This window comes from Rhineura floridana, chromosome 4, assembly GCF_030035675.1.
Source record: "Rhineura floridana isolate rRhiFlo1 chromosome 4, rRhiFlo1.hap2, whole genome shotgun sequence".
Taxonomy (NCBI): Eukaryota; Metazoa; Chordata; class Lepidosauria; order Squamata; family Rhineuridae; genus Rhineura; species Rhineura floridana.
In genome coordinates this window covers 100,078,700-100,099,372 of record NC_084483.1, presented here as the reverse complement: position 1 = coordinate 100,099,372, position 20,673 = coordinate 100,078,700, and the positions used below count along the sequence as shown (strand labels likewise).

The following is a 20,673-nucleotide window of genomic DNA, read 5'->3' as shown; positions in this document are numbered from 1 at the left end:
TTTCCAAGCTGGAACTCAGGGCGGCTTATAAATAAAACTACATGTAGTTAAAAGCATACAAAAACATACAATTAAAATACAATTAAACTATACGCAACCTTAAAACCATGAAACAGGCACTTAAAATACTAAAAAAAAATTTAAAATAAAACAAATAATAGCATAAAACAATAAAACAAACCTTGTAGGGTTTGAAAGTGTCCCGACTTAAATGCAATATGGTTTGTTTGTTAGCTAAATCTGTCATGTGTTTTATATGACTTTTATGGTGACTGGATTTCTGAACAACTCCTAAGCCCCCTTCAGAAGGACAGGCTAGTCAACATGGCCCTGTTCATGCATTAGTTCAGTGTGGGAGCAATTATTCTGAAGGGCGCTATAGGTGAGCTAATGTTCTCTTTTAAAACTGATATTTCGTTCCTTCTTTCCCTCTTAAGATGGAGATCCTCTATAACTCTTTAAACAGAAGAAGAAAAATCATCCACAGACTTTGTGTGTGTGTGCGTGTGTGTGTGTGTGTTAGTGGCCTTTTCCCATGTAGCTAAGCTGAAATCAAGACCCATTTCTTTTAAATGGTATGCACATGCATGTTATGATGCAGATGAAATTACATCAGGGGTCTCCAATCTTTTTGGGCCTGTGAGCACATTTGGAAATCTAAGAAACCGTTGTGGACATCTGAAAATATCAATTTCACAGGAGAAAAACAATGATGCTCAGAATCTCCCCCCCATCCGCAAAACACACACACACACACACACACACACACACACAGAGAGAGAGAGAGAGAGAGAGAGAGAGGCAAAACACTATGCTCCACCAAAAAACAACACAGGCCAAAAAAATCAGTCCATCCTCCCAAAAACAGACAAAAGAAAACAAACAAACCAAAGCCATCTCTATTTTTTTATATATAAAAGTAAAAAAAAGTGGGAGAAGTAAGTGCTCTTGGGGTCTTGGCAGGCACCAGGGAGGTGTCTGAGGAATGTTGTACTCACAGGTGCCATGTTAGGGACCCCAGTACTACACATTGCCAGGGTGGGATGTGTATGTGTGTGAGAGAAATAATAAATCACGAGAGCAAATGAAAGAAACCATTAAGTTATGGTGAAGGCAATAATTGGCATTTCTGGAATTAACTATAGAAATTCTTTAGAAACATTTGGAAGATAAGCAGAGTGAGACATTTAGTGTACTGAATCCCTGAAAAATTTACATAATGGGGGAAACCCATCCGATACCAATAAGAATGCTTAAAAGAAAGAAGCAGTCTGCTTACTTGAGTTCTGTTATGCAAAGGAGCGAGGTATGTCTGCAGTATTTAGCTACAAGCAGTAAATTTATTTATTTATTTATTTATTGCATTTATATCCTGCCTTTCCTCCAAGGAGCTCAAGGTGGTGTACATGGATGCCCCCCCTCCATTTTATCCTTACAACAACCCTGAGAGGTAGGTTGAGAGGCAGTGACTCATCCAGGTCACAGAGTAAGGTTCATGGCCAAGTGGGGATTTGAACCCTGGCCTTCCAGATCCTGGTCCAATACTCTAACCACTTTGCCACATTGAAAGGTATAGCATAAGAAACATACCTTTGCACTTTAAAGGAAAAATATACTTCACTTGGAGAGGCACTGCCACCAAAATGATCTCTTTCAATAGTCTAATGTTGAAAGACAAAACACATTAGAGAACATTGTGGAGTTGTTGCCACTGTAATATTGAAAAACTCGCAAAGTATTTGCCAGGTTAGTTTGGATGGGATTCACCAAATCACACAGAGAAGGGCCAGGATCTTTTCTCAACCATCCCAGACTGCAGCACACAGAATAATGGGCTCAAGTTACAGGAAGCCAGATTCTGAGTGAGCATTAGGAATAACTTCCTAACTGTTAGAGCAGTGTAACAATGGAGCCAGTTACCTAGGGAGGTGGTGGACTCTCCAGTGCTAGAGGCGTTCAAGAGGCAGCTGGACAGCAATCCTGTCAAGTGTAGTTTAATTTGGATTCCTGCAGTGAGCATCATGCTCCCCCTGTGCTCCTCCCGATAAAGGTCATCCATCTGGGCAGCCAAGACCGATTCAGCCTATAACCAGGCCTGAACCCAGACTGGAATGGGTCAAGATAATCTGTTCATCCAAGGGTACTTGGCAATTGCTGCGCCACAACCTTCTTGATCAACTTCCCTAAAAAGGGAGTGTTTGCGACCAGGCAGTAGTTATCACAAACCAATGGGTCCAGGGTGGGCTTCTTCAGGAGCAGTCAGATCACTGCCTCCTTCAGGGCAGATGGGACCATTCTGTCCCACAACGATGTGTTGATCACATCCTAGATCCGCTCGGTCATACCACCTCAGCAAGAAGACAAGAAGAGCAAGGTTCGAGGGACATGTTGCTGGCTGCATCGTTGCAAACACCTTGTCCATGTCATCAGGCCTCACCAACTGAAACCAATCCCCAAAATGTACAGCAGACATTGCACTGCACACCTCACTGGGTATATATTGTATACATATATGTTAAGGGGAATGTAATTTGAGCAGTTAATGTGAATAACAACTGACCATTGTACACATTTGCCAGGCCTCATGGAGAATAGGCACATAACAAATTGGTGATTTCTCCCACACGTATGTTGCACAGGTCTGGGGCATTGTTCTTCAAATGGTGGGTCAGGAACTTCAACTGGGTTATAGCCTCATCTAAGGTGGGTTGCAACAGCAGCATAACCACCATACCAATAAATTGTTAAAAAACAAAAAATCGGTCCCCAGATGCCTGTTTGAATTATAGATGAGTGGTGGATCTGAAAACAATTGCTCTAGGAAATGAGGAGTGGCTCCCCAGATGTGCAAAGCATGAATCAGCCCTCCTTCCTTGAGGCCTCTTTTCATCTCTCTATATATCTCCTGTATATCTGTCAAGAGCTGTTTTTTGTGCCTGTAACTCATTTTCCCTGTTGTAAAAAGTAGAAGAGATACTTCTTTTCAAAGTAGCTGGGGCCAAAATGCTGGTGAGCATCACAGCAGCAGAGGCAGATTGGCCTGGGGGCTTCAGAAGCAGGAGAAGAAATGAGAATGGAAATTATTTGCCTCCCTCTGAACATGCTGGCAGGTCCAGAGTTCAGATCACTTCTGGTGCCTGGCTCCTCTCTCTATTTTTGAGGCAACACTGCTAACTAAGGCTGTTTTTCTATAACACTTTGCTCAGGCCCTAAGCTACTACCATCTTAAATCAATCCTTACTGGATTTCCTGGTGTACTGCTGTTACACAACGTTGCTTTTAAAGATTTCTTGCTTCACCCCCCCTCTCTCTCCCCTCTCCCCATACATCTTACTATAAAGTTAATTCATAAAGATCTCCTTGCCTCTTCCTTTTTGTTCTCTACCAGAGTCTTGTAAGCAATTTATGCCTCATCTTGTTCTGTCTCATTGCTATACTGCAACTACAGTGACATATGATTCAAGGAATTGCTGAAGGTTCAGTCCCTCCAGACTCAATTCTGCAAATTAGCTAGTGCTTATAGTACAACCACATTACATCATTCTTCAGAAGATGTCTCTCTTTATTACAGCTCTTGTAGGAAAGTATCTTCCCAATGTTCTTTTTCTGTACTCCTGACAATGCTCCCATAAAAATAGCTTTCCTTTCTTTGATCACAGCTATCTGGCCTTTTAAAATTTTGTTTTCTTTGTATCCAGCATGCATACTCTGATCTTAAATAATAATGCTTGCAATATTCTTGTATATTTTGGCCGTTGGTTTAATAAATAGCACTTTACAGGTAGTTTATTGAGTCTGTCTTCATAACATATTGCTTCTGTGAAAGATAAGAGTTCTTTTTATATGAGTGGTTTCAAATAGAAACTACAGCAGGGAACATAGTTCCTTGTGACATCTGAACTCAGGTAGCTGTGGTTAATTTTAACTGTGGTTATTGAGACCTTACAGTTTCAGAGCCTGCTTTGTTCTAACTGAACAACGTTTGAACAAACCACACTTCCCTAAGCTTAGATGTCACTAGGAATTATGGTTAGCGGAAAATAAAAAAGAGGATGCTTTCAGTCTCTTCCTGTGGTACACAAGAGGGGACATGGGAGTGCATAAGCCGAAGGCTCAGGAAGGCTTATTCAAGAAGGAGGAGATCATGGTTTCAATTATGAGTTTCAACTGATTCTTTCTCTTCAAGACCAATGAACGCTGGGGGAAAGACAGCAGGTTATAAGAACATAAGAAGAACATAAGAACATAAGAAGAGCCTGCTGGATCAGGCCAGTGGCCCATCTAGTCCAGCATCCTGTTCTCACAGTGGCCAACCAGGTGCCTGGGGGAAGCCCGCAAGCAGGACCCGAGTGCAAGAACACTCTCCCCTTCTGAGGCTTCCGGCAACTGGTTTTCAGAAGCATGCTGCCTCTGACTAGGGTGGCAGAGCACAGCCATCACGGCTAGTAGCCATTGATAGCCCTGTCCTCCATGAATTTGTCTAATCTTCTTTTAAAGCCATCCAAGCTGGTGGCCATTACTGCATCTTGTGGGAGCAAATTCCATAGTTTAACTATGCGCTGAGTAAAGAAGTACTTCCTTTTGTCTGTCCTGAATCTTCCAACATTCAGCTTCTTTGAATGTCCACGAGTTCTAGTATTATGAGAGAGGGAGAAGAACTTTTCTGTATCCACTTTCTCAATGCCATGCATAATTTTATACACTTCTATCATGTCTCCTCTGACCCGCCTTTTCTCTAAACTAAAAAGCCCCAAATGCTGCAACCTTTCCTCATAAGGGAGTCGCTCCATCCCCTTGATCATTCTGGTTGCCCTCTTCTGAACCTTTTCCAACTCTATAATATCCTTTTTGAGATGAGGCGACCAGAACTGTACACAGTATTCCAAATGCGGCCGCACCATAGATTTATACAACGGCATTATGATATCGGCTGTTTTATTTTCAATACCTTTCCTAATTATCGCTAGCATGGAATTTGCTTTTTTCACAGCTGCCGCACACTGAGTCGACATTTTCATCGTGCTGTCCACTACAACCCCGAGGTCTCTCTCCTGGTCGGTCACCGCCGGTTCAGACCCCATGAGCGTATATGTGAAATTCAGATTTTTTGCTCCAATATGCATAATTTTACACTTGTTTATATTGAATTGCATTTGCCATTTTTCCGCCCATTCATTCAGTTTGGAGAGGTCTTTTTGGAGCTCTTCGCAATCCCTTTTTGTTTTAACAACCCTGAACAATTTAGTGTCATCAGCAAACTTGGCCACTTGACTGCTCACTCCTAATTCTAGGTCATTAATGAACAAGTTGAAAAGTACAGGTCCCAATACCGATCCTTGAGGGACTCCACTTTCTACAGCCCTCCATTGGGAGAACTGCCCGTTTATTCCTACTCTCTGCTTTCTGCTTCTTAACCAATTCCTTATCCACAAGAGGACCTCTCCTCTTATTCCATGACTGCTAAGCTTCCTCAGAAGCCTTTGGTGAGGTACCTTGTCAAACGCTTTTTGAAAGTCTAAGTACACTATGTCCACTGGATCACCTCTATCTATATGCTTGTTGACGCTCTCAAAGAATTCTAATAGGTTACTGAGACAGGACTTTCCCTTGCAGAAGCCATGCTGGCTCTGCTTCAGCAAGGCTTGTTCTTCTATGTGCTTAGTTAATCTAGCTTTAATCATACTTTCTACCAGTTTTCCAGGGACTGAAGTTAAGCTAACTGGCCTGTAATTTCCGGGATCCCCTCTGGATCCCTTTTTGAAGATTGGCGTTACATTTGCCACTTTCCAGTCCTCAGGCATGGAGGAGGACCCAAGGGACAAGTTACATATTTTAGTTAGCAGATCAGCAATTTCACATTTGAGTTCTTTGAGAACTCTCGGGTGGATGCCATCCGGGCCCGGTGATTTGTCAGTTTTTATATTGTCCATTAAGCTTAGAACTTCCTCTCTCGTTACCACTATTTGTCTCAGTTCCTCAGAATCCCTTCCTGCAAATGTTAGTTCAGGTTCAGGGATCTGCCCTATATCTTCCACTGTGAAGACAGATGCAAAGAATTCATTTAGCTTCTCTGCAATCTCCTTATCGTTCTTTAGTACACCTTTGACTCCCTTATCATCCAAGGGTCCAATCGTCTCCCTAGATGGTCTCCTGCTTTGAATGTATTTATAGAATTTTTTGTTGTTGGTTTTTATGTTCTTAGCAATGTGCTCCTCAAATTCTTTTTTAGCATCCCTTATTGTCTTCTTGCATTTCTTTTGCCAGAGTTTGTGTTCTTTTTTATTTTCTTCATTCGGACAAGACTTCCATTTTTTGAAGGAAGACTTTTTGCCTCTAAGAGCTTCCTTGACTTTGCTCGTTAACCATGCTGGCATCTTCTTGGCCCTGGCGGTACCTTTTCTGATCTTTTTCATGTCACCAGGATGTAGTTGTGAGGTTCTGGGGGTGGGTGGGTCCTTAGTTTTTGGGGAGCCAGGTCCCATCAGGGTCTCTGTGTCTCCAGCGTCCTATGAGCCAATCAGCATGAAAGGAGCTTGTCAGCCAATGAGAAGAGTCTCAATTGCAGCAGAGCCTGAATAAATTCCTACTTCAAAAAGCCAAGGCAAGTTGTGGAGAGTGAGAATTCTGTAATTGCAGAAGAAGAGGCAGTGAATCCTGAAGATAGTATCCCATCCACATCATTAAGCAGTTTGGTACCAGCAGGAGATAAATATGTAGACACTGAATTCTGTAATTCAAGCAATATCTCTTGACAGTGAAAAAGGACAGTCAAATGGTGACAGTGAAAGAGAAGCAGAAAGCAGTATTCAAGCTTGGCCAGATTATTCTATACATTTAGAAGGTTGTATCATCTAAGAAGGGGATGTAGCTGTGACTACCGTGAAGGGACCCTGCACTTTTGAATTTGCCACTACACTACTGCTTGTCACTACTATTTAGGGCTGGAAAAATCTGGACCCAGAGAACATTCTTTCTGTTTTAGATAAGTAATCTTCAATGTTGTAATACATAGGACCCATCTCTACAACATTTGACAACATGGAAGCACTTCTGACTTTTTTATGGTAGTACCTCTCTCTCTCTCTCTGCCACCTCCTCTTTTTTCTTGACCCATCTCTCTTGAAGATAATAAACTTTGTAGGGGATTAATTGAGAGTGTTAGTTTTAAAATGTTATTTAACATTTTAACTTCTATATTGTAATGCTTGTGATTTGTTGTGAATGTTTTATGCTGTAACCCACCATGGGATTGTGAATCAATGAAGGACAGGCTAGAAATTGAAGTTATAAATAATAAATAAACAAAAAAGAAAACAGTGGTGGCATCCTTGATGCAATCTGCCTTAGGTTAAGACATGATGACATTCTGGTTCTTGACCTAGCTGTTGAAAACCAAAACCTTGGAACATCTGCAGCACAATCATATGAGAATCATTTCCCACAGTTAACTGTCAAGTAAGTCTTTCTGTTTTCAGTGGAGATTACTTCCTGGTAAGAGTGTTAAGGATTGCAGCCTTGGTATATGGAGTTCTCCTCTGCTTTAATAACACAGCCAGAATGGAATAGAATCTTGTAAATTGTAAGGATCATTTTAGTATAGTTCAAGAAAATCCAGATGGTAAGATGCTGTTTCTTTGTTAGTTGATACACATCCACTTTGCATGGTATGTTTGAGAAAGCAGTATGAAAATATACCTTCTGACAAGGGTGCAGTCTTTGTTTAAATCTTCTTGACTTCGGTGGAGTTTAGCCAACCTAATTTATTTATTTATTTATTATTTGATTTATATCCCGCCCTTCCTCCCAGCAGGAGCCCAGGGTGGCAGCATATTACATATACATATTACATATATTATATATATATATATGATTGCACCCAAGGCATTAAGAGTCAGTTTGTGTTTTCCATGGACACTGAGTCAGCTACTGAGGGATGTATAGATGTGCTTCGCAATAGAGAGAAAATGTAAAAAGAAATTCTCATTTATTAATGAATGTGATTGTGTGCTGGCCATAGTATCATCTGCACACTTATGTTTTCCCATTTTATCACTGGGTTTTATGTAGTCCATTAAAAAAACCTCTTCCATAAATTAAGCTCTTACATGAGCACAAGCTTGAAGTGTTGAAGATACTTGTGGCCCCTTTGGAATAATGTACATAGTAAATCACCCATCCTATGTCCAGTGCCCTCAGTGTTTTGGAGAAAGGGCAGGGTGCAGATATGATTAATAATGTGTGCACACTGGGTAGTTGTCTGATGAGCAGAGTTTTCATGTACTTCAATACTTGAGAACTGCAAAATATAATGAATAATTGATATAAAATAACAAGCTGGGGGGGTTGGGTTCCAGTGAACATTTTCTGGTGCATCATGGACCTTTTATTTTTTTAATGTTACCGGTGATCATGAATTCAAGTTACAAAGTTCCCTAATATAAACTTAAATGTAAATATATACACATCACCTGCTTCTCCCATATATTGTCCAGTAAAATGAAATGTATGGTTTTAGAATCTCTTGGTGGTCTGTGTCATGTTTAAGTAATGTTTCAGAGACACTGCTATACAGTAGGATTAAACCTGCAATACTGCAGTTTTATTCTTTATATCATTTCATTTGAGATTTTCTAGGGAACTCCAGTCTAGTGTGTATATGTTTGTGTATGAAACCCCTCTTGTCACTCTACATCCCATCTTTTGAAGCCATCTCTGTCATTCAGGTTTGAAGAGAGCATTTTCTTCACAGATAAATGTGATCATTTCCTCTGGCTCCTTAGTTTGCAGTTCCTTTTTGTTTTACCTTGTAACAGCAGCACATGAGAAGTTCCTTCTGGTTTGAATTTAATTCTGCCTCAGTTAACTAGGTCCTCCACTGGACAATAGGTCAGAGTCACATAAGCTTTATTCTAGCCTCGGTGGTAGTTATCTGAGTAGATTCTCTCTGGGGATGTCTAAATGCTGTTACTGTTGGCCCTATTGGACTACTTCCTAGGGACTTTTATTGTCAGATTCTTCACTGATTACAAGGCTGTAGGACACATCATTGACCATGTATAATGTGTCATGATTCCTTTCTTCTACCTTCTGCCAGCCTGTAGTTTCAGTTTACAAACTAGTGGCTGTTGATGTTCCATGAACCCTACTGACAGCATTCAGAGAATCGCATCTTGGCCTAATAAGGTGAAATATGAATGATTCTTTTGCCCATGCATGCAGCCCCTTCTCTGTTCCCTTCGTAGTGCACTTACATCCTTCAGTGTAGAAATCTTCAGTTAATTGTAGTTCAGAACTACAGTCTAAAGTTGGTTTAATGTCCTAGCTTAATTAGATACTATTTAATTAATTGCTTGTGCTGCAAAGGGGGCAGTGAAGGGGCTCTGTGTATGGCCAAAAGGCTTGTTCATCTCGGTAATTTCATTTTTACAAATGTTGGGAGTCCAGCAATGTCCAGAGGGCTACACTAGAAACAGTGTGCAGGGCTTTAAAAAGGTATTCTTGAATGCATTATCAGGAATCTTCCTTACCCAAGTAGTGCATACAAATACAGTAGGGTCCCGCTTTTTGGCATTTCGCTAATATGGCGCCAGCAGGGCGATCAGCTGGAGGGGGGCTGGAGCTCCCTGTGCTCCAGCTGATCTCGCTGGAGGAGGGGAAGATCAGCTGTAGCGTGCTGATCTTCTTGTCCTCGGGGTGATCAGACTCCCACACTCCAGCTGATCGCACCGGAGGAGGGAAAGATCAGCTGTAGCGCGCTACAGCTGATCTTCACCTCCTCCGGCGTGATCAGCAGGTTAGGTTCCAGACCCCAATGCTATAGCTGATCCGCTTTTCAGCGGGGGTCTGGAACCTAACCTGTCATATGAGTGGGGCCCTACTGTAGAAAAGTTCAGCTGGATATCAGAATTTGATTAGTAATGATGAAGCACATGCTATGCAGAGGATACAATTTGTTTAAAATGGTATTCAGTTTGACAACTGTCAACCAGGGTGGTGTACAATCATGAATAAGAAAAATAAAATATATAATTAACATTGCAGTGCAGCAGAGAAGATCCCTATGTTACTAATCTAATAATGCAATTAAAATGGCTGGAAAAATAAAAAGGTCTTCACCTACCACCAGAAGTACAAGTTTTCCAATAGGAGAGAATTCCACAGATGTGGTGGAACAACTGAGAAAAGGTCCATTTTTTTGGTTGACACCCCCTCCCAAAACTTGTGACAGTTGAAGCACCATGAGAAGGTCCTCAGAAAATGGCTCTGACATTTAGGCATTTCATATGAACCACCCTTTAAGGAGTAGCCTTATTATAATGTTGGCTGTCCGTTTGGAATGCTGAAGATGATGTCCATGGTATACTAAAGGGATTAAATGTGTTTCATTTGCCAAAGGGAAACTTTTGAGTTCCTTATTTGTGGAAAGAAGCATGGATTGTTACATGGTATCTTGGCTGCCACATAGAAGAACACGCTCAAGTTCCATCCCAGCCGGAGGCACATAAGCCCCTGTACAGTGTCTGTACAGCAGGACTGATGGCGCCTTCTTAGATTATGACTAACAGCTGATATCTTCCAAAAACATTGTTATATTTATTTATCTATTTATCTATTTATTACATTTATATACTGCCCCATAGCCAAAGCTCTCTGGGCAGTTTACAGCAATTAAAAACAATAAAAACAAATATACACTTTTTTTAAAAAAAACCAAAAACAATTTAAAAACGCATTTTTATATTTAATTCACAGCACTGCAAACCATAGATTCAACTTTCAAAAACTATTATTAATATGAATAATAATAGACTTTCAGAGATTATTATTAATGTGAATAATTAATAATAGCATTCCTGTTCTTCAGATTTTATTCCCAAAATTTCCAAATAATGTAAATATCAAGTATTTTCAGGTATTTAGTCCAAGCTGGGATCCTACCAAGCATATTCCTCCTGCAGCACGGTGGCAAGGCCTTTGTACGATGCAACTGCCGGCTCATTTTAGATTCTGCCACTTTCTGCATCAAAATATGTGACATGCTATTATAGCTTTCCAAGTTCCCTGGCCCTACAAGTGGCAGTCAGTGAAGCTCAGCTGGAGTACAGAAAACTCACAATGAAGTGCTTTCATGTGTTTTGTCACATCAGATATGGGGAAGACAGGAGGAAGCGACACAAGGCTGTTATCTTTGGCTGTGGTTGAAAACATGCTGCATAGCTCTAGTTCTGGGTTTTAAATGGGATTTGTTGAGTGTAGGGAAATACTACTATATGGAATGGAGATCTCCATACTTTAGAAGTTTATAATTTTTTAGAATTCTTCTGTGATTCTCTCAGAATATATTGTAAGAAATTCTAAGTTTTCAAACACTTTGAAATACAGAAAACTTACCATGGATTGAATCCATCAAAGTCATTGTGAAAGTGGAATGACTTGTGCAGTGGAACTTCCTACCTTACTCCTCCCTCTCTGCCTCCCCAAATTACTCTGGAGGGTTGAGAGAAATGACAGAGCAGATGGAGGGATGCAGAGGAGGGGGAGGAGTTCTACTCATGCAACGACTGCATTGGATACAACCCTGCTTAGAAATGTCAATGATTGGACACACTGCTTAGAAATGCAAATAATTAAGCAGTCTATAAGTGCCTTTAAAAAATAAACAAGCCATATAGACAGGCACTTTGCTAGCATTCCATATTTGCTTTAATAACTTGCAAAATTGTTTGTATTGTGACCATACTGATCAGGCAATGTGCTGGTTTCTTTTGTTCCAGAGACGGAATGGAGAAGACATCCCTGTGGCCCAAACTAAAAACATAAATCACAGACGATTTGCTGCTACCTTTAAACTTCAGGAAGTGACAAAAACAGATCAGGATTTATATCGCTGTGTTACTCAGTCTGAGAGAGGATCTGGAGTCTCCAATTTTGCTCAGCTTATTGTTCGAGGTAAACTGTTTTTTCATTGCTGACATCAAATGTTCTTAAAACTTAGAGCTTATCTTGATGATACCTTGAATTGGAATGATAGTGAGAGGGGACCCTCCTGATATTTTGCTGAAATACTTACAGAGCAAAGCAAAGTGACTGATTTCCATTTTTGAAAAACAAACACTGTTCTCTAAAGGATATCTCATCCCACAAAAGTAGTCAAATGCTGATTTTGTTTTTCTTCAACAGAGATGATAAGTGGACTTAAATTTACATAATTATCATTCTGCTTCTGCTGCCTTACTGTAATATGTAAACTTGTAGACTTAGATAAATAAAAAGTTTCAGGCAATTTGAGTAAGTGCAAACCTAATCAGTTATCAGCACAATAAGTAAGAGGCAATGGTTCAGTGGGTAGGGCACATGATGTGCATGGATAAGGTCCCCCATGGGGGCATCTCCAGTATATCCTGTGAAACAGCAAAAGAATCAATAGTTAAACTGGAAAACAAACAATAGAAATAGAGAAAGAGCTGGGTCAAAACTCATTCATGCACCTCTAACTATTGTAAGTGGTGGGTGAGCTGCCCTGAGCTTGATTCAGAATTAGCTCAATATTTATGAGCTTTCTTGGCAAAGACATGTACTTTCACTCATTCATGAAGCTCCCTGAGTGACCTTGGGCCTATCACCATCTCTCAGCCAAACCTACTTCTGCCAAACAGGGTTGTTGTGAGAATAAAATGGAGAAGGGACAACCACATATACTGTTTTGAACAACTAGGTGGAGAGGTGGAGTATAAATGTAGCAAGTAAGTAAAGAAACTGATCAGAGTCTTTAGTTTCTTGAGAATCTTCTCCATTTAGATCAGTTATCTCTATTGTTTCTTATAAATGTTTTATATCATTGTCGTCTGCCACCCAGATCTTTTGTTCCTGGGTGTGGTGATACTGAGATGTTTATTTTGGAAGGGCTGAGTATAGCAGTTAAAATTGCCAAGCAGCTCTTTCCTGTGGCGCTCGTTCAGGGGCAGGGGCAAGGGGAGCTGAATTTTCAAGTGCTCTTTGCCATGGCTGGTGCTGAGAATGACGATGCCTAAGGGACAATTTGATAAAGTACATGTCTTTGCCAAGAAAGCTCATAAATATTGAGCTAGTTCTGAATCAAGCTCGGGGCAGCTCACCCACCACTTACAATAGTTAGAGGTGCATGATTTGAACCCTGGTCTCCCAGATCCTAGTCTGACACTCAACCAATAACCTACATCAGCTCTGGATCAGTTGGTGTCAGGCCCAGGATGTGACTTAGGAACCAGACCAACGGCTGTAGTTAATTCGTGTTTTATTAGGGTAATGTCCAAACAAAGACTGCGTTTTCTCATGAAGCAATACAGGGATACAGGTCCTGCGGCATTGGGAGAAAGTTGACAGAGCAAGGGACTTCTTCCCGCCTGTTCTTTAAGAAGGGGCCAAACGGGCGCGCAATCTTTCGCTCCTCCTTAACTGCCCCTCAGGTACTGCCCGCCTTCCCCCCCTTCTCTCCTGTCTTTTCAGCTGTCTGCGTGTGCGCGGTGAGGGGGGAAGCATCACCCCCTCCTCTTCTGAAGTTTCCGATTCCAGGATGGGGGATAGGGGAGGGGCTGATGGTAAACTGCCTCCCCGCTTTTCGGCTGTGAGCAGCCCTCCTTCTTTCCCCTCTTGCTCTGAGCCTGAAAGAGGGGGAGGCGTGAGAATGTCCAGGGAGGGCTCAGGCTCCCCGTTGCTAAGCGACCTTATCACTGGCAGTTCCTCTGTTTCGTCTTCGCTCCAAAGGGGGGAAGTTCCTCCCCCTTCCCTCTGCCATCCATCCGAATACTCTTCTCCCAACTCTCCGGGATCCAGCTCCCCGGGATTGGGACCCCAGCTCTGCCTTCCGACACCATCCCCCCTCCCAGGCTGTGCCCCCCTCCCCTTGTCTGGCTTGGGACGGTGGGGAAAACGTTGATGGAAAAGTTTTACCAATTCTGGAGCATGCACATCAGCTGCATCTTCCCATGATCTGTCAGCCACCCCATAGCCTTTCCAGTGAATCAAGTACTGCAGCTTGTGGCGTCTGATCCTGGAATCTAAGATCTCCTCAACTTCAAACTCAAGCTGCTCATTTACCAGGAGTGGAGCTCCGGGAGGTTCCTCCGGCCGTAACTCACTGGGAGGGGTGGCTTTCGTTAAGAGGGATCGATGGAACACAGGATGTATTTTAAACGTGTCAGGCAGCTTCAGTCGGTACGCCACGGGATTGATTTGAGTTTCTATTTCGAAAGGACCCACCCTCTTGTCTTGTAATTTTCTACATTTGCCCGGCATCTGGAGGAAGCGGGTGGACAGCCATACCTGGTCTCCCAGTTGAAGGGGGGGGCCCCTCCTTCCTGTGCAGGTTAGCAACTCGCTTGTACTCCGTTTTGGCTTCGTTTAACTGCTGTTTCAGTGTCTGTTGCGCCGCTTGCAATTCCTTAAGGAAGTTCTCAGCTGCCGGTACCAGCATTCCTTCTGAGCTGCTTGGAAAGACTTTAGGATGGAATCCATAATTAGCGAAGAACGGGGTTTGTTGAGTGCTGGAGTGCAGAGAATTGTTGTAGGCGAACTCTGCAAAATGCAAATATGATACCCAGTCAGTCTGTTGATAGGACACATAACTTCGTAAATATCTTTCCAAAACGGCGTTCAAGCGTTCCGTCTGCCCATCTGTCTAGGGGTGATGGGCGGAGGAGAGTTTTAATTCCGTCTGCAACTGTTTCCACATTGCTCTCCAAAATTTGGCTGTGAACTGAGTTCCTCGGTCTGAGACTACGCTGTTTGGCAATCCATGCAGCCGGTAGACTTCTTTTATGAATAACTTGGCCGTTTCTTTAGCCTCTAAGGCCCCTGCACAAGGAAGAAAGTGTGCCATTTTGGTAAGTAGATCCACCACTACTAAGATGGCTGTCATTCCTTGGGACTTGGGTAGATCAGTTATAAAATCCATGGAGAGGTCCTTCCAGGGTTCGTGTGGGACAGGCAACGGTTGTAACAGTCCTGCTGGTGTCCCTGTTTGTGTTTTTGTCTGCAGACAGACAGAGCAGGACTTTACATAACTCTCAATATCCCGACGCATTTTAGGCCACCAGAAGTCCTTGGCCACGTTCTGAATGGTCTTGTAAATCCCAAAGTGTCCCGCTGTGATGGAATCATGACACTGGCGTAGGATTCTGAGCCTTAATTCCCCTTCTGGCACATATCTGGCGGTTTTGAACCATAACAGTCCATTTCTCCAGTGAAAGGTTACTTCTGAGTCTTGACCTTGTCCCGTCTCCTGCTGATATTTTAGCATGTCTGCATCTTCTTGTTGTGCCTTTTTGAGTTCCTCTTCCCATGAAGGCTGGCATACTCCCAACGTTAATTTCTCTGGCGGGATTACGTACTGAGGCTGGTCCTCGGATTCACTTTCTTTGTATTGTGGCTGTCTGGATAAGGCATCCGCTCTCTGGTTTTTGGCTTGGGCATGGTAAGTAATCTGGAAGTTAAACCAAGTGAAGAACTGGGACCATCTTATCTGTCTCTGGTTCAGCTTTCTGGCTGTTTGGAGGCTTTCAAGATTCTTGTGGTCGGAGCGCACTTCAATTCGATGAGAGGTCCCCTCTAAGTATTGTCTCCAGTTTTCAAAAGAGTCCTTGATGGCCAGCAGCTCCTTCTCCCAAACTGTGTAGTTCTTCTCTGCAGGCTTTAACTTCCGAGAGAAGTACGCACAGGGGTGCAGCTCCTTCCCTTCTTGGTCTAATTGTAGCAGGACCCCCCCGATGGCAAAATCTGAAGCATCTGCTTCCACTACGAAAGGGCGGTTCGGATCAGCAAAGCGCAGAATGGGCTCAGTAGCAAACCTTCTCTTCAGCTCCTCAAAGGCCTCGGTGGCGTTCTCTGTCCATTGAAACTTCTTCTTCCCCCTTAAACAGTCAGTCAGAGGAGCTGTTAATTTGGAAAACCCTGGAATGAACTTTCTGTAATAATTGGCAAACCCCAAAAACCGTTGTACATCCTTTTTGGTGACAGGTTGGCCCCAGTCCAATATGCAGCTTACTTTCCCTGGGTCCATCTCCATGCCTTCCGCTGAGATTCGATATCCAAGGAAGTCTAGAGACTTGAGGTCAAATCCACATTTCTCTAATTTAGCATACAGGTGATTTTCTCTCAGTCTCTTCAACACCGTCTTCACATGCTGGTCGTGGTCTTCCTGGTTCTTTGAGAACACCAGGATATCATCTAAGCAACAGATTACATATGTGTCCAACAAGTCTCTAAACACGTCGTTCATGAATTTTTGAAAAATGTCCAGGGAGGGCTCAGGCTCCCCGTTGCTAAGCGACCTTATCACTGGCAGTTCCTCTGTTTCGTCTTCGCTCCAAAGGGGGGAAGTTCCTCCCCCTTCCCTCTGCCATCCATCCGAATACTCTTCTCCCAACTCTCCGGGATCCAGCTCCCCGGGATTGGGACCCCAGCTCTGCCTTCGGACAGTTGGTCTGATCACATATTTTGCAGCAAATCTCTGTGAGTTCCAGCAAGAGTAATATGTTAAACTTAAATAACTTTTATGCGGATACCTACAGAATGACTAGCTTTAGGCATTTTTTCAGACAAACACTGACTCTGCATGAATCTCATTTTACATTCTCAGCCAAAAAAAGATTAATTTTTTTACAACATGGTACTCAACTCCTAATATAACTGAGCATTGCAAACTGGACAAATTGTTACCCCAAACTTGAGCGACAACATTGAATAACAGCAAAAAGTTCCCTACATTTATTTATTTATTTCTCCAAATTTGTAGGCCACCCATCATCATGACAACATTCTCACTGGGTGGTTTCCAGCAATACATAAAAATATAAAGAGCAAAAAATGTATACAAATGTTAAAACAACCCAATTAAAAACAAACAAACCAGTAATGGAGCAATAGCATAACAGCAATCAATGACCGATGCCTACTAGTTAACTCCAAAAGCCTGGATAATAAAATAGTTTTATCTGCCCCTCAGAATAATTGCTGTCCTGTCCAGAGCTTGGGAGATAGGGCACAATGGAGAAGACCCTCTCATATGTCACGATAAGATGGTGCAAGTCCGCCAAATGAATGAGAAGAAGGCAAATAATACCATCCTCAGAATGCAATAATACCATCAACAGCCCGCTGTAATGAGTTTGCAAGACACTTCCAAGATAAGATCACGAACATCCGCCGGGACCTCGACTCCAACATTGTAGCAGTTGAACCTAATGAGGTGTCCAGAGCACAGTCCTGTCCTGTTTTATTGGATGAATTTCAGTTGGTACAGCTCGAGGATGTGGACAAGGTGCTTGGACAGGTGCGGGCGACCACTTCTGCTCTGGATCCTTGCCCCTCGTGGCTAATAAAAGCTAGCAGGAATAGAACAGCCGGCTGGGCCAAGGAGGTGATCAATGCCTCTTTACGAGAGGGAGTGGTACCACTCTGCCTGAAACAGGCGGTGGTGAGACCGCTCCTAAAAAAGCCCTCCTTGGACCCTGACAACCTTGACAACTATAGACCGGTAGCAAATGTTCCATTCCTGGGCAAGGTTCTAGAGCGTGTGGTCGCTCACCAGCTCCAGGCTCTCTTGGATGAAACTGATTATCTGGATCCATTTCAATCGGGCTTTCGGCCGGGGTTTGGTACAGAAACAGCCTTGGTCGCCCTGTATGATGACCTCTGTCGGGAGAAAGACAGAGGGAGTGTAACTCTGTTGGTTCTCCTTGATCTCTCAGTGGCTTTTGATACCATCGACCATGGTATCCTTCTGGGGCAATTTGCGGACTTAGGAATTGGAGGCACTGCTTGGCAGTGGCTGTGCTCCTACATCGAGAATCGTCTCCAGAAGGTGGTGCTTGGGGAGCATTACTCGAGTCCCTGGGTACTCCAATATGGGGTCCCGCAGGGTTCAGTTCTGTCCCCCATGCTCTTTAACATCTATATGAAGCCGCTGGGTGAGGTCATTAGGAGATTTGGAGTGCGTTTCCAGCAATATGCTGATGATACGCAGCTCTATTTCTCCTTCTCATCTTCTTCAGGTGAGGCTGTCAATGTACTAAACCGCTGCCTGGCCGCAATAATGGACTGGATGAGAGCTAATAAACTGAGACTCAATCCTGACAAGACTGAGATGCTGTTGGTGGGGGGGCTCTCTGCCCAGATGGTTGATGTCCGACCTACCCTAGATGGGGTTACACTCCCCGTAAAGGAGCAACTCCCCGTAAAGGAGCAGGTCCGTAGTTTGGGGGTCTTATTAGATCCGCTCCTGTCACTGGAGGCTCAGGTAGCCTCGGTGGCACGGAATGTGTTCTACCAGCTTCGGCTGGTAGCCCAACTATGACCCTATCTGGACAGGGAGAACCTCGCCACAGTTATCCATGCTCTGGTAACCTCTAGATTGGACTACTGTAATGTACTTTACATAGGGTTACCTTTGAAGACGGTTCGGAAACTTCAGCTGGTGCAGAATGCTGCGGCCAGAGTTCTTACTTGGACTAAAAAATCTGACCATATAACACCTGTCCTGGCCCAACTGCACTGGCTACCAATATGTTTCCGGGCCAGATTCAAAGTGTTGGTTCTTACCTATAAAGCCCTTAACGGCATCGGACCGCAATACCTGGTGGAACGCCTCTCCCGCTATGTACCTACCCTTTCGCTACGCTCGACGTCGAAGGCCCTTCTCCAGGTCCCAACTCATATGGAGGCCCGGAGAGCAATAACTAGATCTAGGGCCTTCTCAGTGGTGGCCCCCGAATTATGGAATGCCCTCCCTGACGAGATACACCTGGCGCCTTCTTTGTTATCTTTTCGGCGCCAGGTAAAGACCTACCTCTTTGCCCAGGCATTTTAATTTTAATTGTAATTGTGATTTTATTTTAATCTTTGTCTTAACTGTGCTTTTAAAATGTTTTTATAGTTGTATTGTACCCACACTCACCTGTATTTTAATGTGGTTTTATTCTGCTGTACACCGCCCTGAGAGCTTGTCGCTAAAGGGCGGTCTAAAAGTACAATAAATAAATAAAATAAAATAAATAACCAGTAGTGGCTAGTGGCTCCATGTTGGCAACTTTGTGAATTCTTATGAGAACTCAGTCCTCCCCAATTCTATTGGAGTGGATTCACTAGGCTGCTCAGCTTTAAGAGGAGCTATGAAAGCCTCTAATTGACAAGGCTCTTCACACAAAAATCCCATGTGATTCTGCCTCCCACCCACCCCCTGTTTCTATCATTACAGTTCAAGGAAACAAATACCTTGCCAATCTACTCTCTCTCTCTCTTTCTCTCTCTCTCTCTCTCTCTCTCTCTCTCTCTCTCTCTCTCTCTCTCTCTCTCTCAACAGAGGAAGCTACCTTGCACCTCAGGTGGGAACCTTTGGCCCTCTAGATGTTGCTGAACTACAACTCCCATCAGCACCAGCCAGCATGGCCAATGGCCAGAGATGGTGGGATTTGTTGCCCAGTGACGTCTGGATTGCCAAAAGTTTCCCTGATCAGACTATTAATCCAGTAGCCTATTGTGAATGGCAAGACCTTTACATGGTCTCTGGAAGAGGTCTTCAATAGATTCTTGAGAGATTAATTTGTGATCCTAGATTTTGGATGTTGTTTTATCACAAACCATGCAAGAATGTGGAAAGTTCCTTCTTGTACTAGCTTCTAGATCAAAGTTAAGGAAATAAATTAACTTCATTGAAGAATGCCGACATTTCTAAAGGCATCCAGATTTCTTTTTTTACTTCAAGTTTTACATTTACATATGTTTTTAAATGAGGTTGATTTTATTGGGATTTTTAAGAAGTAGTTTATACAGTTTTATATAAACTGCTTAGATGTTTTGTTTGATTAAGTGGCCTATACATTTTGTTAAATAAAAATAAATAAATAAAATATATTTTCAGCTACTCCAATTTCTACCAAAAATCTTGAACACTTTGGTTTAAAGCTTGAGTACGTGTAGTCCTTTGGTTCCTTTTATATTTGAAAAGCAATATGTGGTAGTAATGTTTCCTTGTTTGTCTGGATAACCACCAAATAAACCTCGTTAGTCAAAATCATACCCTGGGGGTGAGCTACAGTGGTGTTAAAACTGTGCTGAAAATTAACTATAGTGACAGGTCCTGCATCTCAGTGGCACTTTAAAGCTGACATTCTGCTACATGGATAAAAAAGATGGCAATTTTAAAGGAAATGTTTGGGCCACTGATATGAATTGCCTTTAATAAGAGCTGGCATAGCATTGCCTATTGTCAAAGATGACCCAGGGGTAAGAGTTTATTAGTGCATTTCTTCCTAAACCAAAAGTGACAGGGCATGCTTAAGGACTTTTTGTTGCTGCTTGGAACAAATGAAAATTTCACTGTGGAGTTCCCATGCTGGAGAGTATCGATCTATGTGTTCCCTCAGCCACAGGAAGAAGAAAAAAAGATATGATGAAATGCAATTTACTTTGTCATGTCTTGAGTATTGCTTCCATATCATTTTGAGTAATGAGAATTTCTTCAGCTTGTAGAAGACAAACTTTTGACAATGCTGGCTATTAGTGAACAGAAGATGAATAACAGCAGCTGTTGATAAAATGTTTTAAAATGGGCTGTGTCTGATTGTTGGAGTAGATTAGATAGAATGTAATTTTGTACAGTTTAATAGTTAGAACCGCTGTGGAGGTCAAAAGTAGGCA

At 42.6% G+C, this 20,673-nt stretch overlaps 1 protein-coding gene across 6 annotated transcripts in view; it reads left to right on the top strand.

Moving 5' to 3' along the window:
• Positions 1-20,673, top strand: part of PTPRK (protein tyrosine phosphatase receptor type K) — a 579,201-nt gene that overhangs the window by 311,407 nt on the left and 247,121 nt on the right. For all 6 annotated transcript variants that reach the window (XM_061623803.1, XM_061623801.1, XM_061623802.1 and 3 more), the window contains one exon: positions 11,775-11,949. In XM_061623803.1, coding sequence (XP_061479787.1) covers positions 11,775-11,949 — 175 coding nt within the window. The remainder of the gene's footprint in view (positions 1-11,774; positions 11,950-20,673) is intronic.